This window comes from Ranitomeya imitator, chromosome 8 (genome assembly GCF_032444005.1).
Source record: "Ranitomeya imitator isolate aRanImi1 chromosome 8, aRanImi1.pri, whole genome shotgun sequence".
Taxonomy (NCBI): domain Eukaryota; kingdom Metazoa; phylum Chordata; class Amphibia; order Anura; family Dendrobatidae; genus Ranitomeya; species Ranitomeya imitator.
Genome location: NC_091289.1, coordinates 14,404,410 through 14,430,631, shown reverse-complemented (window position 1 = coordinate 14,430,631; position 26,222 = coordinate 14,404,410). Strand labels below are relative to the sequence as shown.

Sequence of the window (26,222 nt, the reverse complement as noted above, 5' to 3'; positions counted from 1 at the left end):
ACAAAATTAAACAACTGAATGAACATCCTCCAAGGCCGGTGATTCCATAATTTTTGCCATGGGTTGTAGTCTATGGGAAAAAAAAGCTTAAAAATGGTTCTACATCTATTATAATACTGCTCCCCATGTACGAGAATATAACTATTATAATACTGCACCTATGTACAAGAATATAACTACTATAATACTGCCCCTATGTGCAAGAATATAACTACTATAATACTGCCCCTATGTACAAGAATATAACTACCATAATACTACCCCCCCATATACAAGAATAATCTGCTATATTACTGCCCCCATGTGCAAGAATATAACTACTATAATACTGCCCCCATGTACAAGAATATAACTACTATAATACTGCCCCCATGTACAAGAATATAACTACTGTAATACTGCCCCCATGTACAAGAATATAACTACTATAATACTGCCCCTATATACAAGAATATAATTACTATAATACTGCCCCTATGTACAAGAATATGACTACTATAATACTGCCCCCTATGTACAAGAATATACTGCCCCTATGTACGAGAATATAACTACTATAATACTGCCCCTATATACAAGAATATAATTACTATAATACTGCCCCTATGTACAAGAATATGACTACTATAATACTGCTCCTATGTACAAGAAAATAACTACTATAATACTGCCCCTATGTACAAGAATATAACTACTATAATACTGCCCCTATGTACAAGAATATAATTACTATAATACTGCCCCCATGTACAAGAATATAACTACTATAATACTGCCCCTATATACAAGAATATAATTACTATAATACTGCCCCTATGTACAAGAATATGACTACTATAATACTGCCCCCTATGTACAAGAATATACTGCCCCTATGTACGAGAATATAACTACTATAATACTGCCCCTATATACAAGAATATAATTACTATAATACTGCCCCTATGTACAAGAATATGACTACTATAATACTGCTCCTATGTACAAGAATATAACTACTATAATACTGCTCCTATGTAGAAGAATATAACTACTATAATACTGCTCCTATGTAGAAGAATATAACTACTATAATACTGCCCCTATGTACAAGAATATAACTACTATAATACTGCTCCTATGTACAAGAAAATAACTACTATAATACTGCCCCTATGTACAAGAATATGACTACTATAATACTGCCCCTATATACAAGAATATAACTACTATAATACTGCTCCTATGTACAAGAATATAACTACTATAATACTGCCCCTATATACAAGAATATAACTACTATAATACTGCCCCCTATGTACAAGAATGTAACTACTATAATACTGCCCCTATGTACAAGAATATAACTACTATAATACTGCCCCCTATGTACAAGAATGTAACTACTATAATACTGCCCCTATGTACAAGAATATAACTACTATAATACTGCCCCTATGTACACGAATATAACTACTATAATACTGCTCCTATGTACAAGAATATAAGTACTATAATACTGCCCCTATGTACAAGAATATAACTACTATAATACTGCTCATTTGAATTATAAAATAAGCACTTTGATATTGCATTAATCTGAAAGCCGCACCTGACTGTTTCCTCCCGTGTTCTCCTGCACCAGGCTCCGGGACATGGCTGTGCCAATAGTAAAACACTGGAAAAAGCTTCCAACAGAATTACTTATCCCCAGAGCTATGAGCTCCTGCAATACAAGCATAGAAGACGCAGCTGTAATCAATGGTGTATGACAGATCTCCTTCTACTTGTTCAGACGGATTGTATTATAATACTCTGAATTAAACCGGACCTGTGTCACTTGCTCCAAAATTTGAGTTAAATACATGGTAAAAATCCATGAGCTCCTCGGATTCTGATTTTTCCATTTTGTGCTGTGTCAGTCCATTGCATAGATATTCACATTTGTTGCTTTTGAAGTGCAGTGTGTGAAATCTCTGCTTGCAGTCGAACTAGGTATTCAGAGTATTTTCTGAAGGGGGGGGTGGGGCATGTATTTAATCACATCTCAGCAGCTGATTTAAGTCTCAAAAACTGGAGCTGTGATTGGCAGCGTCTGAGAGGGAAGGGTGGGAGTGCACGCTCACAGAGAAGACTCTGAAGACATGCCCAGTTTTACTGCAAGCAAAGATTTCACATATTGTGCTCCAAAAGCAACATATGTAAATATCCTCATTAGAGCGACACAGCGCAAAAAAAGGAAAAGAACAGCGGAATCAGGGGAGCTCGGGGATTATTTACACAGTATTTAAGTCTATTATTTTGAGCAGTTGCCAGATCCTCCTAAAAAAAAAACATTAAATAAAAATTAAAGGGTCGCCGTAAAGTAGATGATATAACTCCATCTGGGGCAGTTTACTGCACGCAGAGAGCTCCCCCTAGTGGCCGCCGCAGGGAGCTGTTAGGGCACTCTCAGGAAAGATCTCACCTGGTTACTGTCCACGTTGTAGCCATGTTTCACAGCAAACATCTTAACCAAAGAAACAGTAAAAGCATAGACCACCACGGCAATAGCAAAAGCATTGCCTATCACGCTGTAAAGCAGGTCAATTCTTGGTACACTGGGAGCTTTTAGCCTGGAAAAAGGGTAAAAAAAAAATACAAAAATAAAATGGCTGATAACAGGGAGCAATTTGCTGCTTGAACATTGGTAAACCTAGTACTAGACATTGATTCATGCAGGGATATAGTCTTCTGAACTTTATAGAGAGAGCTAAGCGGTCATCAATATCTCTGTGGATGCTTTTCTCGGGATAAAGAAAGAATGATACAGGTTAAATTTCGGTCTGTCCCACCATTGTTTCTACTTGTAGAAATTATAGACCCCATTAGCAAAACTGAGGATGGGTCCCACTTGTACAGAAATACTTGTGCGTAATAATATATTAAGCCCTGGGGAGCTGTTGGTTGCATGCAGCCACCACTAGGGGGAGCTAAGTGCTATCCAGCTGGTAATGATTAGGAGACATATCATTTTGTATGCAGTGAGCTCCCTCTAGTGGTGTCTGCAGGTAGCAGTTAAGACAATATCACGCAGGGGAAACAATTCAATGTCAACCGCACAATCATGTTCCCTGCCTCATCAATAAGTAAGTTCAATATACTGATCAATAGTCATTGGGTTATGACTGATATTGAGACTCAGCTCTACTAAAGTGAATGAGGCTGCGTTGCAATGACAAACATAACCTGTACACAGGGGTGTCACTGTTTTTTTAGGAATAAAGCCATGATCTGTCCTTACCCAGTTGGGATGTCTCCTACAATATTCACCCCATACATTGTGTTCAGATTTACGCCATACGATATCCCAGTGGCAACAATTAGCTGAAAACAGAGACAATAACAGTATAAATATATCGACTGTTCTGGTAAAATCAGGACTGTAGGCAAAAATGAAGTATCTGGATAGTTAGACATATTGCTAGATATTAGATAAAACGTTAGATCAACAAATAGATTGAACCTCACTGTGATCAGCTCTATAGGTATTGGTATCCGTATCTTCGCCATGTATTTCTCGTTCAGAAACTTCACTGTGAGCATGAAGATGATGGCAATGACCGCAATCAGGAGGGAAGCCACGTTGGTTTGTGGGATTTTGGCACAGAGATTTACAATGGTCTATGGGGGGAAAGGAAGATTTATTCGTGACAAAACACACGTTGCTAAATTCTAAAACTACGTTTTCGGTCACAAAATTTGATCAATTTGAAAGAATAGTAAAAAAAATGGCAGCATTCATAAATTGAATAAGGAAGAAGAAAAAGCAACTTTCTATTTGGATTTTCTTTATATTTCCTTTAGAAGAGAAAAAAAAGGTTGTACGCCATGTCCAAAGTACTCTTACGTAAATCAGAGATAGAGGGTGGCTCCGCTGACTTATCTCCACACCGAGGATGCTCTTCAGCTGCGACAAAGTCACATGTATGGCAGCTGCGGTGGTGTAGCCTCGAACTAGGGGCTCAGACAGGTAGGTTACTACAAATCCAAACTGCACCAGTCCCAACAAGATCTGTAAATATAAGATATTTTGCTATATTATTCTCTTGTACATAGGAGCAGTATTATAGTAGTTATATTCTTGTACATAGGAGCAGTATTATAGTAGTTATATTCTTGTACATAGGAGCAGTATTATAGTAGTTATATTCTTGTACATAGGAGCAGTATTATAGTAGTTATATTCTTGTACATAGGGGGCAGTATTATAGTAGTTATATTCTTGTACATAGGGGCAGTATTATAGTAGTTATATTCTTGTACATAGGGGGCAGTATTATAGTAGTTATATTCTTGTACATAGGGGCAGTATTATAGTAGTTATATTCTTGTACATAGGGGCAGTATTATAGTAGTTATATTCTTGTACATAGGGGCAGTATTATAGTAGTTACATTCTTGTACATAGGGGGCAGTATTATAGTAGTTATATTCTTGTACATAGGGGCAGTATTATAGTAGTTACATTCTTGTACATAGGGGCAGTATTATAGTAGTTATATTCTTGTACATAGGGGAAGTATTATAGTAGTAGTAGTAGTAATATAGTAGTTATATTCTGTACATAGGAGCAGTATTATAGTAGTTATATTCTTATACATAGGAGCAGTATTATAGTAGTTATATTCTGTACATAGTGGTTAGTATTATAGTAGTTATATTCTTGTACATTAGAGCAGTATTATAGTAGTTATATTCTTGTACATAAGAGCAGTATTATAGTAGTTATATTCTTGTACATAGGGGCAGTATTATAGTAGTTATATTCTTGTATGTAGGGGCAGTATTATAGTAGTTATATTCTTGTACATAGGGACAGTATTATAATAGTTATATTCTTGTACATAGGGGCAGTATTATAGTAGTTATATTCTTGTACATAGGGGCAGTATTATAGTAGTTATATTCCTGTATATAGGGGCAGTATTATAGTAGTTATATTCTTGTATATAGGAGCAGTATTATAGTAGTTATATTCCTGTACATAGGAGCAGTATTATAGTAGTTACATTCTTGTACATAGGGGCAGTATTATAGTAGTTATATTCTTGTACATAAGAGCAGTATTATAGTAGTTATATTCCTGTACATAGGAGCAGTATTATAGTAGTTACATTCTTGTACATAGGGGCAGTATTATAGTAGTTATATTCTTGTGCATAAGAGCAGTATTATAGTAGTTATATTCTGTACATAGGGGCAGTACTATAGTAGTTATATTATCGTACATAGGGGCAGTATTATAGTAGTTATAATCTTATCAAACTGATCTTCCTTTATATCTTGTGCCATATGCACTCTGTTCCCATTTTACATGACTTAGATTCTATCTCTCAAGGCAATGAAGACAGATGATGTCGGAAGGTCTAGAGCTATAGAATGTCATGTTGGACCTGATGACCAGACACCATTATGCACTCACACTACTGAATAGAGACATCAAATAAAAAAACATCAAATCTTTCAATTTCAGCATGTTCATGGGTTTCCAAGCAGTCACTTTTTTTGTTTTTGTTTTAAATCTACAAATCACTAGAATTATGGAAAATACATATGCAAGGACCTTACCTGAAATATACCAACCAATAATGTTAAGGCTGTTGCCACCTGAATCCTGGCAGCATCTCTGGCAACAGTATCAAGAACCATTGATTCATTCACTGGTATCATAAAATTATCTGATGGCGCCAATGACTCGGTCACACTTCCCACCATCACAGAGATAACAGCAAAAGTGCCTAATGTGGAACAAGAGCTTTATTCGTCTTATCATGAACATTATAGTTTTATCAATATACTCATTTATCTTGGATAAGAAGTGGACGGTCGTCATTTAATGATGACCGTTCTGCTGTAGGGTTAGAGTACTTCTACATTCTGGTGCAAGTAGCTTCATTTATGTTTTCTGGGTCGAGCCGAACCCTTTTTCAAAATAAACTACAGAACATTTATTTATCCCGTCACACAGAGCGGCCGGCCCACCAGAGTGTGTGTTTGGGGATATGTCTACTTGCTTTCTCTTAGAATCTCTAGGATTCTATGAGCCAATGACACAATCCCCCCCCCCCCCCCCATATATTCTATCTCTGGACCATGATAAATAGGGCATTGGCTGGAATTAATTGTATTTCCACCGTAAGATTTATACATTCATGGTTTATTATACATTGATTTACCTGGAGAGATGTGTCGCGATGTGCCAAATATAGTGTATAGGATTACAGGATAAAATGATGAATATAAGCCCAATACTGCGGGAACTCCGGACAAAAGAGCGTACGCCAGACCTACACAGATAAGAACAGCAACTATAACAGCAAGAATAGCAAAAATAATCTGTAGTTTTGTCAATTTTACAGAAATATCCGAGAGGCTCGCAGAAAACAATGAGCTGCGGGTCACAGACTAAATACTAAGCCGTCATCATTCGTGCAGCCATCACCACAGACACCATCCTGACAACAAACTAAGTAGGAAAAAGAAGAAGGTCTATCGGTCCAGGGTCTATTTGTTTAGAGGGTTTATTGTGGGGTGTGTATTAGTTTTCGGAGCCTTTTCTGGGTTCTGTACTTAGGGGGTCAGGTCTGATGTCTTTATTAATATAGTGCATCTGTGCCTCAGGCTGCCACAATAAAAGGCCACTCTAAAATGTGCAATTTCACAGTATTGTGGGGGGTCCAGGGTGGGGGTCAGAAAACCAGTCAGTATCTGGTGACCACCATTTGCCTCACGCAGTGCAGCACAGCTCCTTCCATAGAGTTGATCAGGTTGCTGATTGTGGCTGGTGGATTGTTGCTCCTCTTCAATGACTGGGCGAAGTTGCTGGATATTGGCAGGAACTTGAACACGCTCTTCCTAAACATGATCAATGGGTGACATGTCCGGTGAGTATGCTGCCATGCAAGAACTGGGATGTTTTCAGCCTCCGGGAATTGTGTACAGATCCTTGCACCACGGGGCCGTGCATTTTCATGCTGCAAATTGAAGTGATGGTCGTGGATGACTGGCACAACAATGGCCTCAGGATCTCATCATGGTATCTCTGTATACACAATGCAATCAATAAAATGCACATGTGTTCGTTGTCTATAACATACACCTGCACCTACCATAAATCCACAGCCATCATGAGCCACTCAATTCACAACAGTGACAATCTGCCCTTTACAGTGAAAGCCGGGATTCATCTGTGAAGACAACACCTCTCCAACTTGCCAGATGCCATTGATTTATGAGTATTTGCCCATGCATGTCAGTTACGATGATGAAGTGCAGTCAGGTGGAGACTCCGGAGGATGACGAGCATGCAGATGAGCGTCCCGGATACGGTTTCTGACAGTTTGTGCAGAAATTCTTTGGTTATACAAACTGATTGTTGCAGCAGTTGTCCCGGGTCTGGTCTCTATCACAATCTTGAAGTTGAAGATGCCTGATGTTGACGCCCCGGCTGGGAGTGGTTACACGAGGTCTACGGTTGTGAGGCCGGTTGGATGTACTGCAAACTCTCTGACATGTCTTTATAGACAGCTTATGGCAGAGAAATGAACATTCAATTCACTGGCAACAGCTCTGGTGGCCATTCCTGCAGTCAGCATGCCAATTGCACGAGCCCTCAAAACTCACGACATCTGTGGCATTGTACTGGGTGATAAAAATGCACATTTTAGAGTAGCCTTTTATTGTGGCCATCCTGGGGCACACCTGGGCAATAATCATGGCTAATCAGCATCTGGATATGCCACACCTGTGCGATGGATGGATGATCTCAGCAAAGGAGAAGAGCTCACTAACACAGATTAGGAGGAGAAGAGCTCACTAAACACAGATTAGGAGGAGAAGAGCTCACTAACACAGATTAGGAGGAGAAGAGCTCACTAACACAGATTAGGAGGAGAAGAGCTCACTAACACAGATTAGGAGGAGAAGAGCTCACTAACACAGATTAGGAGGAGAAGAGCTCACTAACACAGATTAGGAGGAGAAGAGCTCACTAACACAGATTAGGAGGAGAAGAGCTCACTAACACAGATTAGGAGGAGAAGAGCTCACTAACACAGATTAGGAGGAGAAGAGCTCACTTACACAGATTAGGAGGAGAAGAGCTCACTAACACAGATTAGGAGGAGAAGCGCTCACTAACACAGATTAGGAGGAGAAGCGCTCACTAACACAGAATAGGAGGAGAAGAGCTCACTAACACAGAATAGGAGGAGAAGAGCTCACTAACACAGAATAGGAGAAGAGCTCACTAACGCAGATTAGTAGAAGAGCTCACTAACGCAGATTAGTAGAAGAGCTCACTAACGCAGATTAGGAGAAGAGCTCACTAACGCAGATTAGGAGAAGAGCTCACTAACGCAGATTAGGAGAAGAGCTCACTAACGCAGATTAGGAGAAGAGCTCACTAACACAGAATAGGAGAAGAGCTCACTAACACAGATTAGGAGAAGAGCTTACTAACACAGATTAGGAGGAGAAGAGCTCACTAACACAGAATAGGAGAAGAGCTCACTAACGCAGATTAAGAGAAGAGCTCACTAACGCAGATTAAGAGAAGAGCTCACTAACACAGATTAGGAGAAGAGCTCACTAACACAGATTAGGAGAAGAGCTCACTAACACAGAATAGGAGAAGAGCTCACTAACGCAGAATAGGAGAAGAGCTCACTAACGCAGATTAGGAGAAGAGCTCACTAACGCAGATTAGGAGAAGAGCTCACTAACACAGATTAGGAGAAGAACTCACTAACACAGATTAGGAGAAGAGCTCACTAACGCAGATTAGGAGAAGAGCTCACTAACGCAGATTAAGAGAAGAGCTCACTAACACAGATTAGGAGGAGAAGAGCTCACTAACACAGATTAGGAGAAGAGCTCACTAACACAGATTAGGAGAAGAGCTCACTAACACAGAATAGGAGAAGAGCTCACTAACACAGATTAGGAGAAGAGCTCACTAACACAGATTAGGAGAAGAGCTCACTAACACAGAATAGGAGAAGAGCTCACTAACGCAGAATAGGAGAAGAGCTCACTAACGCAGATTAGGAGAAGAGCTCACTAACACAGATTAGGAGAAGAGCTCACTAACACAGATTAGGAGAAGAACTCACTAACACAGATTAGGAGAAGAGCTCACTAACGCAGATTAGGAGAAGAGCTCACTAACACAGATTAGGAGGAGAAGAGCTCACTAACACAGATTAGGAGAAGAGCTCACTAACACAGATTAGGAGAAGAGCTCACTAACACAGAATAGGAGAAGAGCTCACTAACACAGATTAGGAGAAGAGCTCACTAACACAGATTAGGAGAAGAGCTCACTAACACAGATTAGGAGAAGAGCTCACTAACACAGATTAGGAGAAGAGCTCACTAACACAGATTAGGAGAAGAGCTCACTAACACAGAATAGGAGAAGAGCTCACTAACGCAGATTAGAGGAAGAGCTCACTAACGCAGATTAGGAGAAGAGCTCACTAACACAGATTAGGAGAAGAGCTCACTAACGCAGAATAGGAGAAGAGCTCACTAACACAGATTAGGAGAAGAGCTCACTAACACAGATTAGGAGAAGAACTCACTAACACAGATTAGGAGAAGAGCTCACTAACGCAGATTAGGAGAAGAGCTCACTAACGCAGATTAGGAGAAGAGCTCACTAACGCAGAATAGGAGAAGAGCTCACTAACACAGATTAGGAGAAGAGCTCACTAACACAGATTAGGAGAAGAGCTCACTAACGCAGATTAGGAGAAGAGCTCACTAACGCAGATTAGGAGAAGAGCTCACTAACAGATTAGGAGAAGAGCTCACTAACGCAGATTAGGAGAAGAGCTCACTAACAGATTAGGAGAAGAGCTCACTAACACAGATTAGGAGAAGAGCTCACTAACACAGATTAGGAGAAGAGCTCACTAACACAGATTTAGAGAAATCTATGAATTATATTTGAGAGAAAAATGCCTTTTGTGTCCATAGGAAAAGTCTTAGATGTTTCATTTCAGCTCATGATAAATGGGAACAAAATCAAAAGTGTTGCATTTATGTTTTTGTTCAGTGTATTTGTTTTGAGAGCTAATGTCTGCTTTCATTTAGTGGGTCTGGTCTGAGATCTGAATTTGTTTAGCAAGTCTGTATTCATTTTGGGGGTCCAGTTTTAGGTCTATATTTCCTTAAGACGTCTGATGTCGTATTTGTTTGGAGGGTCTGTATACCTTTATGGGGTCTGGTTTAGGGACTATTTAGAGTGTACGATCTGAGGTCTATGTTCTGGTACTGGTATGGCGTCTATATTCATTTAGGGCCTCTGTCACTGGAAAGGGATTTAAAAGATGATGTAACTCATATGTAACCTACATCACAGAAGAAAATGCCCCTGTTGTCTCTAGCAACCAATTACGGTAGTTTCCGAAGTGAAACCTAAACTCTGATTGGATCATTGGGAAGAAAGCAACCAATTAGGTCACTCCTTTCATTTTACAAAAATGAAAGCGGTGAGGTGATTGGTTGCTATGGACAACAGCCCCATTACTAGTCTGTTCTCCTTTTTCTAATACACAAGGCCCGGGTCTGGTTTTACCTTGGGGAAGTTGAATGATACCAACACTGATCCCCGAGATAATGTCCCCGAGAAGCCATTCTTTGACTGGATAACGTGGCAGCCAATAAAGGATGGGGATAAATTTCAGTAGAAGGGATTTTGCTATTGTCCCAGAACATCTGTAAAAGAAAAAAAAAGCTAAATGTGGCAATGATAGGAGGATATATTTACACATTAACCTTTTAATAATATCCATATCTAGGTAATCATCATGTTCATAGTATGCCCCTTCTACGATGATTAATTCCTTTAAAGATCTGCGGAGATCCCCAGTGGGTTCTGGATCCCTTGAACCAGCCTGTCCTAAATGGAATAGGGTTGTGCATACGCAACTTACGCCCCGTTCGTTATTTACGGTATATGTTTTAAATATTCCCCCGACCCCTTCATAAGGGAGAAGCCGCTTCCTTTTCTGTTATGCCTGAGGGAGGAGTAGGTTCTACTCCAAAACACGTTGCAATAAATTGGAGGTATTTTATTTTTACCGCTTGGATTAACCGCTGCTAGTGGCAGCACCCGGGATCCACCGCATTCATCTTTCCTTCATTCGTTCGTTATTTATGTGACTTTGGGAAATATCAGAGCCCTGTACTCTGCTTTCTTCTAGTAAAGTCCCATAGACAAGGAATGGGGCGGAGGGCACACATACACACCCCTGCTTTAGTCAGGACGCGCTGGTCCTTGATATCCAGAGCCTCCCCGCTTTTTTAGATTGCTGGGGTCCAACGGCTGGAATAAGGGATCATTTATAATTTTGGGATTTACCATTTAATGTATATTTACAGAAGTTCTGTTTTTTTTTTCTGCTCCACAAATCCAAATCCCCTCCATAAGGCAGATAAAGCAGTTTTCCAGGACCACAATATTGGTTACCTATCCTCAGGATAGGTCATCTGTACCAGATTGGTGTGGATCCGACACCTGAGATCCCCAGCGATCATCAGGCCCCACTCTCTACAGACCCGAAACACCAGACACTGTGTAGGGTACTGCAGCTCAGCTGCTATTGAAAGAAATAAGAGCTAGACTACAATAGTCTAGAACGGCCGCTAGACAGTGAACATGCAGGAGACTTGGAGCTCTGTATCTCACCCAAAAAAAATTAAACTCTGGCCTGTATAAAAATTAGTCAGCATTCAGCACCGAAATTTGGAAAAAAAAATAAAAGGAAAATGTTTGAACAGCATTTTTCTTTACTCACTTAAATTTACTTCTCGCTCTGCTTAATAGATGGAGTCTGGAATCTTGAGGCCTCGGGGACAGTTGTTCCAGCTCAGCCTCGCTGAAGATTGGTTTATTATGTAGATCACCAGGGCTGGGAGGATCAGCCATTACTTAAGGCAACAAATTACTAATAAAATCTAAAAAAAAAATAAAAAAAATAAGTGAGTGAATAAAATAGAACAGAACTTTATTCACCCTTGCCAACACCCAACCTTGCCTTCGCACCAACAATGGGGACTCCATCGTCACCAATGGAGCTGCATTTGATTTTAATTTTATTTGAACCAACTCTACAAAAATTCTGCAAAAAAAATCCCTGGACAAAAAAGTGACCTATGAGACATTACAGTATGGTTTGGTGAATCCTCTATTGTGTACAACCACACACTTATTAATGTTTAGTTTAAGCCCCACTCTCCAATATACTTACATGACATCTTCAGAAAGCAACACGGATCATGGGTGATATTAGTTGCATAATTTCAGCATCATTTATGTCTAGGGGCCTGTGCAAAGCCCAAAGAAGTAGCATATATACTTTTCTGGCTTTTTCCGCCAGAAAGGCACTCAATAATTTACTATACTAGTCAATGGGAAGGCATTTTTCCTGCAGATTTTCTGCGGTTTTTGTGCGGATTCCACTGCGGTTTTACACCTGCGGTTTTTTAATATGGAGCATGTGTTAAACCCCTGCAGATTCCGCACAAATAATTGACATGCTGTGGAAAATAAACCGCAGCGTTTCCGCGCGGTTTTTTTCCGCAGCATGTGCACAGTGGTTTTTGTTTTCCATAGGTTAACATGGTACTGTACACCGCATGGAAAACTGCTGCGGATCCGCAGTAAAAACCGCAACGTGTGCACATACCCTAAGGGTTTTGGCAGCGTTTACACACAAAAAAATGCTAAGGTTTTCTCCATTGTTTCATGGGTTTAAAAGAGAGAAAAAAAAGTGAAAATGGCAATAAATATATTCCTTAAACAAAAAAATACAACAAACACACACAACATTGACAGGGAAAAAAAGCAATGAAAAAGCTGTCAGAAAACAGCCAAAAATATAAAGATAAAAACAAAAAGGAGCTACAAAACAAAGAAACACTGCAGGTTTACCAAACTCTTCAGCTTGAAAAAAACAGACCTAGTGTGAACATACCCTTCTGGTACCAGCATAGTGTGTGAGATTATCCCAAGTCTCATGGGCTGCAGAGAAAACCCACAGGTGTACCTGATGCTGCAAATTTGAGATTTGCAGCACCTCACCTTACAATGTAGATTTGCAGTGAAATGTGGTATTTCCACAAACCTGCAACAAAATCAATATGATTTGGTGCAGATTTTATTGCTACAGATTTCACTATGGATCTTCCCACGGCGGATCATTTCCTTGTGCACATGCCCCCATGCTACAGATACAATATCCTGTGGATTTCAAGCAGCATCACAATCCTACCTACCCAGATAGTGGAGATCTGTGCCGTCCTAAAGAATTCAGCAGGTAGATGAATGATCTGTTTTCGACGCAGATTTTACTTTTCTCCTATTTACAGGGACTTTGATCTGGCAGAGATCACTCTGGCCTAATGGTTGAGTCATAAAATACAAGTAGGTTTGCTGCTGGCTTCAAGGAGCTGTCAGCGCTTACCCTTTACTCCTCTTATTTAAATGAAGGTTTGTAAACGTCTGACGGGTGTGGATCTCCATTAATTACAGTTTCTTCTACTTGTGCATTCCCAGATTTGTTTGCTCCAAGAATAATAACCCACTTGTGACTGCTGCTTGTGCCAGCGATAATGTAAGGTGCGCCCGGGGCAAGAGTTGTTCCAGGTGTGCTAAAAACCCAAAATGTTATATATTGTGCATTGTGTACGGTGGGGGATATCATCCATTGTGATATTATGTGATGTGATAAGGAAATATTATTGGGATTAAAAATGGCAGTTCACTACTGGAAGCAAGGGAGGTTATAAAGTACAAGAGTCTTTTTGGGCAGTTTAGAGATAGTTATGGCCTAGTTGACAGAAGTAGTCGGAGTTGGGTTACTTGAGTTGCGGGTTCCCAACTTGTTGAGTCAAAGAGGTGATGTGTTCGGCAAGCAAGGCGCAGGCTGCCAAGTCCGGTGATTGCGATCCAGTATAACCATTGCATTGTATGTCCACCCCTATCTCAGCCTAATAAACCAGAGCTGATGCCAACAGAACCAACACATGTCCCCTTGGTCTATTGGGTACCTTGTTACCAGGAAATTCCAAGGAGGAAATGCTGTGTTAGCCACAGTTGCATTCGCCTTCACATGGCGCCCCAGGGTAACACATTTTAATTAAAGGCAGTGGGAAAATACACAGTAACAACTCTTGTTATATGATCACTCCAAGACTGACAAAACATGACATGATAGGAGTGGCTGGAGAGCCACAGAACCTGAAACATGAAAGTCCTAAAGTTTTTCCCTAAAGGGTTATTTTTATATTTAGGCAAAATCACTCAGGACAGGATTAGAGGGGGTCTGACTTCTGGGACCCCCACCGATACCAAGAACAGGGCTCTGCAAAGCCCTGTGTGGATGGAGCAGTGGTGGACATGCGTGCTACTGCTTCATTCTCTATGGGACTGATGGAAATCGAGGAGCTCTGTACACGATTCTCTTAAGCAGTCCCATAGAGAATGAGCGGAGCAGTGAAGCACAAGTCTGAGAATTGCTCCATTCAGATGAGGCATTTCAGAGCCTGGTTATTGGTGGTCTCACTGATGATCAGCAAGTTATCACGTATCCTGTAGATCCCATATAAACACACGAGATAGCATAAAACATTGGAGTACTTCTATTAATTAGCACATCATTTGCACAGTCGTGGACAGTCCAGTATGTTGTTAATGTTGCATTTACAGTGATGTAAATGTTCCATTACAGTGATGAATATGCGGCTCCACCCCTAAGGGAGGTGGAGCCGCATATTCATGACTGTAATTGGCGGCACCACGTGACCGCTCATACAGGAGAAGGTGCGGCGAGGACAGGACGCTGCGAGGGATCCGGGTGAGAATTTTATTAACAGCGGGCAGGCGCACAGGGGGTGGGGACAGGGATCTTTAATTTAAACACGAAAAAAAAAGGATTTTTCATATCTTCTCGCCAGCGAACGCTGCTGGAGAGAAGATATGAATGGCGGCTTCAGCACCACGTGGGGGGGACAGCGCTTACTGTGTCTCCTGCACGGGACACGGACTGCACACGGATAGCGTCCGTGTGCGGTACGTATTTTACATGGACCCATTGACTTTAATGGGTCCGTGTAATCCGTGCGCTCCCACGAACACTGACATGTCTCCGTGTTTTGCACACGGACACACGGTCCGTGAAAACACGCTGACATGTGCAGAGACACATTGATTTCAATGTGTCTACGTGAGTCAGTGTCTCCGGTACGTGAGGAAACTGTCTCCTCACATAAAGGAGCCACTGACGTGTGAAACCGGCCTTAAAGACAACTGAAAATTATTATGAGAGCCTTTCAATGGGGAAAATTCGTGACAAATACATGTTAGAAGTAATATATTGGTCAGAAGTACTGCTATTCTTCATGTGCATGAACATTGGAGCTTATTTGGAAAATTCACCTGAAATGACCAGTAAACATGTACTGTGACATCACTGAGCTTATTATCCTTGAAAAGTAACATTGCTGTTAATTATCCATTAATGTGTTGCCACTGTGCGTATTATCTCTGTACTGTGCCATCACTGTGTGTGTTATTTCTCTGTACTGTGACATCACTGTGTATTCTCTCTGTACTGTGACATCACTGTGTATTATCTCTCTACTGTGACATCACTGTGTGTATTATCTCTGTACTGTGACATCACTGTGTGTATTATCTCTCTACTGTGACATCACTGTGTGTATTATCTCTGTACTGTGACATCACTGTGTATTCTCTCTGTACTGTGACATCACTGTGTATTATCTCTCTACTGTGACATCACTGTGTGTATTCTCTCTGTACTGTGACATCACTGTGTATTCTCTCTGTACTGTGACATTACTGTGTGTATTGTCTCTCTACTGTGACATCTCTGTGTGTATTATCTCTGTACTGTGACATCACTGTGTATTATCTCTCTACTGTGACATAACTGTGTGTATCTATCTGTACTGTGGCATCACTGTGTGTATCTCTCTGTACTGTGACATCACTGTGTGTATCTCTCTGTACTGTGACATCACTGTGTGTAATTTCTCTGTACTGTGACATTACTGTGTATTATCTCTCTACAGTGGCAGCATTGTGTTTTATCTCTCTACTGTGACATCACCGTGTGTATTATATCTGTACTGTGACATCACTGTGTATTATCTCTGTACTGTGACATCACTGTGTGTATTCTATCTGTACTGTGACATCACTGTGTTATCTCTCTACTGTGACATCACTGTGTGTATTCTCTCTGTACTGTGACATCACTGTGTATTCTCTCTGTACTGTGACATTACTGTGTGTATTGTCTCTGTACTGTGACATCTCTGTGTGTATTATCTCTCTACTGTGACATCACTGTGTATATTCTCTCTGTACTGTGACATCACTGTGTGCATTATCTCTACTGTGATATCACTGTGCAGGGCCGCCATCAGGGCATGACGGCCGTGACTGGCGTATGGGGCCCGGTGAGCAGAGGGGGCCCGCATCGGGCCCCGTCTTATCTGCTCACCGGGCCCCTACCGGCAGCCGCAGGCTGAACCGGGCCCTTAGCGCCGACGCTGCAGCTGTTTAAAGCTATTGACGTGCGGGCGCGGGCCCGCACGTCAATAGTTAACAGCCGCGGCGCCGCCAGCCAATCTGAGGCTGGCAGGCGCTGACGTCAGCCGCAGCGTGCGTGCATGTCGCCGGCGTCTGACATCATTGTCAGTCGCCGGCGAGTGCATGCACGCTGCAGCTGCGTGGAGACTTCGCCCGCCGCAGGACCGCGGCAGGTAAGAAGAACTTTTTTTTTTTTTTTCTTGAGAGCGGCGATCCGGGGGCCCAGGGAAGAACGCTGGGGCAGAGTGTGCTGGACGCAGAGGGGGCAGAGTGTGCTGGACGCAGAGGGGGCAGAGTGTGCTGGACGCAGAGGGGGCAGAGTGTGCTGGACGCAGAGGGGGCAGAGTGTGCTGGACGCAGAGGGGGCAGAGTGTGCTGGACGCAGAGGGGGCAGAGTGTGCTGGACGCAGAGGGGGCAGAGTGTGCTGGACGCAGAGGGGGCAGAGTGTGCTGGACGCAGAGGGGGCAGAGTGTGCTGGACGCAGAGGGGGCAGGATGGATACGATGGAGACAGATGGGGCAGGATGGGGAGATCATATGGGGCAGAATGGATACTCATGAGGGCAGGATGGGAGAACATATGGCTGGAGCCTGCAATGAGACACACGGGGGCTAGGATGGCGAATATTACCATAGGGGCAAATTAAGGGATATTATTATTGCAGTGATGTATTTATTTTATTTTTTGAGTATACTGTTTTAAATGGGGGGAGGTCCTGTTACTGTGCAGAGTGATACTATGTCACCTTCTTTATGTGGTGTAATGTAGAGGCTGTGAAAATTAAGTAATGTATTCTGCAAGTGGAACTCAAGATAACTGTGTTATTTCTGCAGAGACGAGTCCTGGCTGGAAGAAATGATGGCGGTCTGTGCTGGATGAAAGATGAAGGACTTCACCTAGAGACGTCACTGGTGAGTCAGTGTTAACTATACACTGACACTATACACTGTATACTATATACAGAGCTCCTGTGTATAATGTCACCGGTGATCACTGTATTACCTGTAGACACTGCTTACTAATTACAGATCTCCTGTGTATAATGGCACTGATGGTGATAGTATTGTGTTTTTTTTTTTTATTACTGATCAGTATTGTAGTATTCAGTCACTATGTGGTGGTAATATGCGGTCTGGTCATGGTGTTGTGGTATTTGTTCCTTGTGTTTGATATTATTCGGTCACTGTGGTGGTAATATGTCATCTGGTCATAGTGCTGTGGTATTTGTTCCTTGTATGTAGTATTATAGGTAATTTTAAAAATTGAAAAATAAAAATATACCTAAATTGTATTGCATATTTTAACAAATATTTAGTAGGTTACAGTAGAGTAGGGCCCGGCCAAAAGTGTCTACCGTGTTCTGGTGGCGGCTTAAAAAATCTTTTGGCCAAAACAAAAGCTGCTGGCTATATGTGTGATCTGGTGATGGGAACTGTTAATGTGTGATAGGTGAGAAATGGCACTTTTCCAAGAGGTGGGACTGTGGACAGTTCGAGGGGTGGAGCCTGGAGGCGGGGCTGGGGTGGAGCCTGGGCGGAGTCTCAAGGGGGCCCCGAAAATTTTGCCAGTATGGGGCCCCGAAATTTCTAGTGGCAGCCCTGTCACTGTGTGTATTCCTTCTGTACTGTGACATCAGTGTGCATTCTCACTGTACTGACATTAGTGTGTATTCTCTGCGCTGTGATATCACTGTGTGTATTATCTCTGTACTATGACATTATACAGAACTTTTATTTGTTTTGTATTATGACATTACAGTGTATACTAGCCCTAAACCCTGATTGTATCCAAAACACATTGAAGGCCAAAATTCACGTATGGATAGATTCACATCTGCATACACATTTCCATTTTTCTCTTTCGCAAACAGAAAATAAAAAATTACAAAATTGTCGGATCTTTCACATGACAGTAGGGTCGTACTGGCCCACTGGAGAACCGGAGGATTCTCCGGTGGGCCCAGGCACTGACACCTGCTGGCATACTGGCCAGCAGCTGCCTAAGGCCCTCACTGCTCTAGGGGCCCTCAGCCAGTGGCTATGGGGCCCCTGAGTCAAGTGGGCCCGTTCTGTGCCAGGTGAGCAGCAGCAGGTGACAGGAAGCCACACCTGTCCCCGCTGTTAAAGAGAAATTAATATTCACGCTTCTCCACGCCCCCATGGGTGTGGAGAGGAGTGAATACCATTTCACTTTAAAAGCGGGCAGCGTTAGCCGCAGGCTGCGGCTAACATTGCCCGCATGTAAAGCCCCACCACCACTGCACCACTCTCTCACACACAAAGCACCGCACCACACCACATACACACACGCACGCAGACAGACACACAGCACCACTCACCTCTCGCAGAGCATCCCGGTGTCCTGCTTCCTGCTCAGCACTTCCTGTCTGAGACAGCACAGCTGGATGATGTCATCATTCAGCGCCCGGCTGTTTTAGACAGAAAACTGCCGGTGAAGAAGAGGCTGCCGGGATGTGCTGCGAGAGGTGAGTGGTGCTGTGTGTCTGCATGCATGTGTGGATGTGGTGCTTTCTGTGAGAGAGTGGTGTGTGTGTGTGTTGGAGATTGGAAATGATGGGGGTGGTGGGGAAGGAGGCAATTATGGAGGTGGTGAAATGGGCAATGATGGGGTGGTGGGATGAAGGCAATGATGGTTGTGGTGGAAAGGACAGTGGTGGTGGGGGAAGGCAATGATGGAGGTGTTGAAATGGGCAATGATGGGGGTGTTGAAATCGGCAATGATGGGGGTGGTGGGGGAGAAAGCAATGATGGTTGTGATGTAAAGGATAATGATGGTAGTGGTGGAAAAGACAATGGTGGTGGTGGAATGGGCAATGATGGGGGTTGTGGGGAAGAAGGCAATGATTGGGTGGAGGTGGAGAGGGGCTGCATTATACTTTGAGGGGGCTACATTATATTCTGTGGGGGGGACTGCATTATTCTCTCATGGGACTACATTACATTCTGGAGGGCTACATCATACTATGAGGGGGCTACAGTATACTCTATGGGGGGCTACATTTTCTGTGGTGGGGCTGCATTATTCTCAGGGGACTACATTATATTCTGGGGGCTACATCATACTGTATGAGGGGGGCAGCATTATGCCCTATGAGGGGGCTACAGTATACTCTATGGGGGGACTGCATTATACCCTATGAGGGTGCTACATTATATTCTGTGGTGGGGACTGCATTATGCCTTATGAGGGGGTTGCATTATATTTTGTGGGGTGCTGCATTATATGCTATGATGTAGTCTGCATTATATTCTATGAGAGGGGCTACCACAACCCCTGCTACCTAACTAAGACGTGCACTACCTTATATTATAACCTGATATTAGCGTGTTTTACTACACAACTGGTGGTCTTGTATCTTTTTCTATGTAGCTACATAGTGGGCCCCAAAAATGATTTTCTCTGGTGGGCCCAAGGTGCTCCAGTCCGACGCTGCATGACGTACAGCTGCCATGTACAGAAGATTAGCTATAACAGGGTCAGGAGAGGAGACAGAAATAAGAGGCTCCTGTGAAATCACAACATCCGGGCCTTCTGCTGTCCCTCAGCTCATAATGCACAATGCCACGTTCCGTTGTGTAATGCCCTCCAGTCCTCATGCAGCCGGCACTAGGCCTCAGGATTTCCTTACCTCTCATAATCACAGAATCTGTGCACTCAGACGCCTCATCTCCTCAGCTGTTACAACCAGAAAGCGTCTGCCATCACGTGTTTCCTGATATTCCTCAGGATGAATCACACCACATCTTCCTGGTCATCACAGGCTATAACATCTTCCTCGCCCTCCCCTGGTAGTTTAACCCATTAGCAGCTATTACAGCTCAGCACATGGCAGGGTGGCGTGGCCTAATGTCAGTTCAGTTCTGTAAGTGCATTTACTTTCGACTGCAGATGAGAACAGACTTTATTCATTTTTAGAAATGGCCTAGGAAGGACTTTTATTTCAGCATTTTAACCCCTTAATGACCAAGCCAATTTTTAAAATTCTGACCACTGAAACTTAGTGAGGTAATAACTCTGGAACGCTTCAACAGATCCCACTGATTCTGAGAAAGTTTTTTGTTTTTTTGACATATTGTACTTCACGATAGTTGTAAGATCTATTTGATGTGACTTGTGTTTATTTCTGAAAAAAAAAAAAGAAATTTGGCAAAAATGTTGAAAATTTTGCAATTTTCAAACTTTTTATCTTTAGGCCCTTAAATCGGAGTTATGTCACAGAAATAGATCCCACATGTCTACTTTACATCAGCACAACTTTTGTAACATTGTTTGTTAAGAAGTTAGAAGGGTTGAAAGTTGATCAATGATTTCTCATTTTTCCTACAAGATTTGCAAAATAACTTTTTAAGGACCACATCACATGTGAAGTGGCTTTGAGGGGCATGGATGACAGAAAATACCCAAAAGTGACACCAATCTAAAAACTGCACCACTAAAGGTGTCCAAAACCACATTCAAGGAGGTTAAACATATTGCCTTCTTATTGCCTAACTGCACGACACACATGTAGTTATCTTGCATTATATATGTTGATGAACCTGGATCTGCAACCTACTCCCCATTATTGTTATGTCCATTATATGGACTAAAATAATTGAATTCAGATTTTTCATTCTATCTCATTGCCCTCAGTGTGTAACATCCAGCCCCATTGCCTTTGCGGTGTGTCTAACATCCGGCCCCATTGACCCGGTGTGTAACTGTTAACAGGTACACGGATGCAACAGTGCAGACAATGAGGAGACAGTGGTACTTACACAAACAACTATTTATTTGATTGACACAATTAAAGGGGTGCCTGTTATGACCTGGTGGTTAGGACAATATGGACCTGGTGGTTAAGAGCACACGGAAAGACCTGATAGTTATTAATAATACAGGACAAGCTCTGGGACGTGGGAACTCTGCTGACCGCAATCCCTAATCCTATCACACACACTAGAAATAGCCGTGGATTGCTCCTAACGCTCCCTATGCAACTCGTCACAGCCTAAGGAACTAGCTAGCCCTAAAGATAGAAAAATAAAGCCTACCTTGCCTCAGAGAAATTCCCCAAAGGAAAAGGCAGCCCCCCACATATAATGACTGTGAGTAAAGATGAAAATTACAAACACAGAGATGAAATAGATTTAGCAAAGTGAGGCCCGACTTACTGAACAGACAGAGGATAGGAAAGGTAGCTTTGCGGTCAGCACAAAAAACTACAAAAAGACCACGCAGAGGGCGCAAAAAGACCCTCCGCACCGACTCACGGTGCGGAGGCGCTCCCTCTGCTTCCCAGAGCTTCCAGCAAGCAAGACAACAATCAAAATAGCAAGCTGGACAGAAAAATAGCAAACCAGAGAAAAACAAGCAGGAACTTAGCTTCTGCTGGGAAGACAGGTCACAAGAACGATCCAGGAGTGAACTAGACCAATACTGGAACATTGACAGGTGGCATGGAGCAAAGATCTAGGTGGAGTTAAATAGAGCAGCCAGCTAACGAATTAACCTCGTCACCTGTGAAAGGAACCTCAGAAGCCGCAGCCCCACTCACCACCACCAGAGGAAGCCCATGGACAGAACCAGCCGAAGTACCATTCATGACCACAGGAGGGAGCTTGACAACAGAATTCACAACAGTGCCCCCCCCTTGAGGAGGGGTCACCGAACCCTCACCAGAGCCCCCAGGCCGACCAGGACGAGCCAAATGAAAGGCACGAACCAGATCGGCAGCATGAACATCGGAGGCAAAGACCCAGGAATTATCTTCCTGACCATAACCCTTCCATTTGACCAGGTACTGGAGTTTCCGTCTCGAAATACGAGAATCCCAAATCTTCTCCACCACATACTCCAACTCCCCCTCAACCAACACCGGGGCAGGAGGATCAACGGATGGAACCACAGGCGCCACGTATCTCCGCAACAATGACCTATGGAATACATTATGGATGGCAAAAGAAGCTGGAAGGGTCAAACGAAACGACACAGGATTGAGAACCTCAGAAATCTTATACGGACCAATGAAACGAGGCTTAAACTTAGGAGAGGAAACCTTCATAGGAACATAACGAGACGACAACCTAACCAAATCCCCAACACGATGTCGGGGACCCACACAGCGCCGGCGGTTAGCGAAACGTTGAGCCTTCTCCTGGGACGATGTCAAATTGTCCACCACATGAGTCCAAATCTGCTGCAACCTATCCACCACAGTATCTACACCAGGACAGTCCGAAGACTCAACCTGCCCTGAAGAGAAACGAGGATGGAAACCAGAATTGCAGAAAAAAGGCGAAACCAAAGTAGCCGAGCTGGCCCGATTATTAAGGGCGAACTCAGCCAAAGGCAAAAAGGACACCCAATCATCCTGATCAGCAGAAACAAAACATCTCAGATATGTTTCCAAAGTCTGATTAGTTCGTTCGGTTTGGCCATTTGTCTGAGGATGGAAAGCCGAGGAAAAAGACAAATCAATGCCCATCCTAGCACAAAAGGCTCGCCAAAACCTCGAAACAGACTGGGAACCTCTGTCCGAAACGATGTTCTCCGGAATGCCATGTAAACGAACCACATGCTGGAAAAACAATGGCACCAAATCAGAGGAGGAAGGCAATTTAGACAAGGGTACCAAATGGACCATCTTAGAGAAGCGATCACAAACCACCCAAATGACCGACATCTTTTGAGAGACCGGGAGATCCGAAATAAAATCCATAGAGATATGCGTCCAGGGCCTCTTCGGGACCGGCAAGGGCAAAAACAACCCACTGGCACGAGAACAGCAGGGCTTAGCCCGAGCACAAGTCCCACAGGACTGCACAAAAGAACGCACATCCCGCAACAAAGACGGCCACCAAAAGGATCTAGCCACCAAATCTCTGGTACCAAAGATTCCCGGATGACCAGCCAACACCGAACAATGAACCTCAGAGATAACTCTACTTGTCCATCTATCAGGGACAAACAGTTTCTCTGCTGGGCAACGGTCAGGTCTATTAGCCTGAAATTTTTGCAGCACCCGCCGCAAATCAGGGGAGATGGCAGACAAAATTACCCCCTCTTTGAGAATACCCGCCAGCTCAGGAACACCCGGAGAGTCGGGCACAAAACTCCTTGACAGGGCATCAGCCTTCACATTCTTAGAGCCTGGAAGGTACGAAACCACAAAATCAAAACGGGAGAAAAATAGCGACCAACGAGCCTGTCTAGGATTCAACCGTTTGGCAGACTCGAGATAAGTCAAATTCTTGTGATCCGTCAAGACCACCACGCGATGCTTGGCTCCTTCAAGCCAATGACGCCACTCCTCGAATGCCCACTTCATGGCCAACAACTCTCGATTGCCAACATCATAATTGCGCTCAGCAGGCGAAAACTTTCTAGAAAAGAAGGCACATGGTTTCATCACCGAGCCATCAGAACTTCTTTGCGACAAAACAGCCCCTGCTCCAATCTCAGACGCATCAACCTCGACCTGAAACGGAAGCGAAACATCTGGCTGGCACAACACAGGGGCAGAAGAAAAACGACGCTTCAACTCCTGAAAAGCTTCCACAGCCACAGAAGACCAATTGACCACATCAGCACCCTTCTTGGTCAAATCAGTCAACGGTTTAGCAACACTAGAAAAATTACTGATGAAGCGACGATAAAAATTAGCAAAGCCCAGGAACTTTTGCAGACTCTTCACAGATGTCGGCTGAGTCCAATCATAAATGGCCTGGACTTTAACAGGGTCCATCTCGATAGTAGAAGGGGAAAAAATGAAACCCAAAAATGAAACCTTCTGAACTCCAAAGAGACACTTTGACCCCTTCACAAACAAAGAATTCGCACGAAGGACCTGGAACACCATTCTGACCTGCTTCACGTGAGACTCCCAATCATCCGAGAAGACCAAAATATCATCCAAATATACAATCAGGAATTTATCCAGGTACTCTCGGAAGATGTCATGCATAAAGGACTGAAATACTGATGGAGCATTGGAAAGCCCGAATGGCATAACCAGGTACTCAAAATGGCCCTCGGGCGTATTAAATGCTGTTTTCCATTCATCGCCCTGTTTAATACGCACAAGATTATACGCACCACGAAGATCTATCTTGGTGAACCAACTAGCCCCCTTAATCCGAGCAAATAAATCAGACAGCAGCGGCAAAGGGTACTGAAATTTGACTGTGATCTTATTAAGAAGGCGGTAATCAATACAAGGTCTCAAAGAACCATCCTTCTTGGCCACAAAAAAGAACCCTGCTCCCAATGGTGACGACGACGGGCGAATATGACCCTTCTCCAAGGATTCCTTTACATAACTCCGCATAGCGGCGTGCTCTGGCACAGATAAATTGAACAGTCGGCCCTTAGGAAACTTACTACCAGGAATCAAATTGATAGCACAATCGCAATCCCTATGAGGAGGTAGGGCACTGGATTTGGGCTCATCAAATACATCCCGGTAATCTGATAAAAACTCAGGGACTTCAGAAGGGGTGGATGACGAAATAGACAAAAATGGAACATCACCATGTACTCCCTGACAACCCCAGCTGGACACAGACATAGATATCCAATCCAATACTGGATTATGGACCTGTAGCCATGGCAACCCCAAAACGACCACATCATGCAGATTATGCAACACCAAAAAGCGAATATCCTCCTGATGTGCAGGAGCCATGCACATGGTCAATTGGGTCCAGTACTGAGGATTATTCTTGGCCAAAGGCGTAGCATCAATTCCTCTCAATGGAATAGGATACTGCAAGGGCTCCAAGAAAAAACCACAGCGCCTAGCAAACTCCAAGTCCATCAAATTCAGGGCAGCGCCTGAATCCACAAATGCCATAACAGAATAGGATGACAAAGAGCAGATCAGAGTAACGGACCAAAGAAATTTCGACTGTACCGTACCAATGGTGGCAGACCTAGCGAACCGCTTAGTGCGCTTAGGACAATCGGAGATAGCATGAGTGGAATCACCACAGTAAAAACACAGCCCATTCCGACGTCTGTGTTCTTGCCGTTCAGCTCTGGTCAAAGTCCTATCACATTGCATAGGCTCTGGTCTATGCTCAGATAATACCGCCAAATGGTGCACAGCTTTACGCTCACGTAAGCGTCGATCGATCTGAATGGCCAAAGACATAGACTCATTCAGACCAGCAGGCATGGGAAATCCCACCATGACATCCTTAAGGGCTTCAGAGAGACCCTTTCTGAAAATTGCTGCCAGGGCACATTCATTCCACTGAGTGAGTACAGACCACTTCCTAAACTTCTGACAATATATCTCTACCTCATCCTGACCCTGACACAGAGCCAGCAAGATTTTCTCTGCCTGATCCACTGAATTAGGTTCATCATAAAGCAATCCGAGCGCCAGAAAAAACGCATCAACATCACGCAATGCCGGATCTCTTGGCGCAAGGGAAAATGCCCAGTCTTGAGGGTCACCACGCAACAAAGAAATAATGATTTTCACTTGTTGAACAGGCTCACCTGAGGAGCGAGGTTTCAAAGCAAGAAACAATTTACAATTATTTTTGAAATTCAGAAACTTAGATC

The 26,222-nt window shown here is 43.2% G+C and overlaps 1 protein-coding gene across 3 annotated transcripts in view; it reads right to left on the bottom strand.

Annotated features, from left to right (window-relative positions):
• Positions 1 to 20,457, bottom strand: part of LOC138647381 (solute carrier family 26 member 6-like) — a 29,690-nt gene extending 9,233 nt beyond the window's left edge. The window contains exons 1-10 of one of the 3 annotated variants that reach the window (XM_069736335.1): positions 20,299 to 20,457; positions 11,826 to 11,985; positions 10,604 to 10,743; positions 6,198 to 6,308; positions 5,590 to 5,759; positions 3,869 to 4,033; positions 3,490 to 3,642; positions 3,263 to 3,345; positions 2,447 to 2,594; positions 1,592 to 1,705 (exon numbers count right to left, since the gene is read on the bottom strand). In XM_069736335.1, coding sequence (XP_069592436.1) covers positions 1,592 to 1,705; positions 2,447 to 2,594; positions 3,263 to 3,345; positions 3,490 to 3,642; positions 3,869 to 4,033; positions 5,590 to 5,759; positions 6,198 to 6,308; positions 10,604 to 10,743; positions 11,826 to 11,956 — 1,215 coding nt within the window. In that variant the 5' untranslated portion in view covers positions 11,957 to 11,985; positions 20,299 to 20,457. Of the gene's footprint in view, positions 1 to 1,591; positions 1,706 to 2,446; positions 2,595 to 3,262; positions 3,346 to 3,489; positions 3,643 to 3,868; positions 4,034 to 5,589; positions 5,760 to 6,197; positions 6,309 to 10,603; positions 10,744 to 11,825; positions 11,986 to 13,305; positions 13,485 to 20,298 lie in introns of those variants that run through there. The other 2 variants (XM_069736336.1, XM_069736337.1) reach the window with 2 other exon arrangements.
• Positions 20,458 to 26,222: the final 5,765 nt, after the last annotated feature.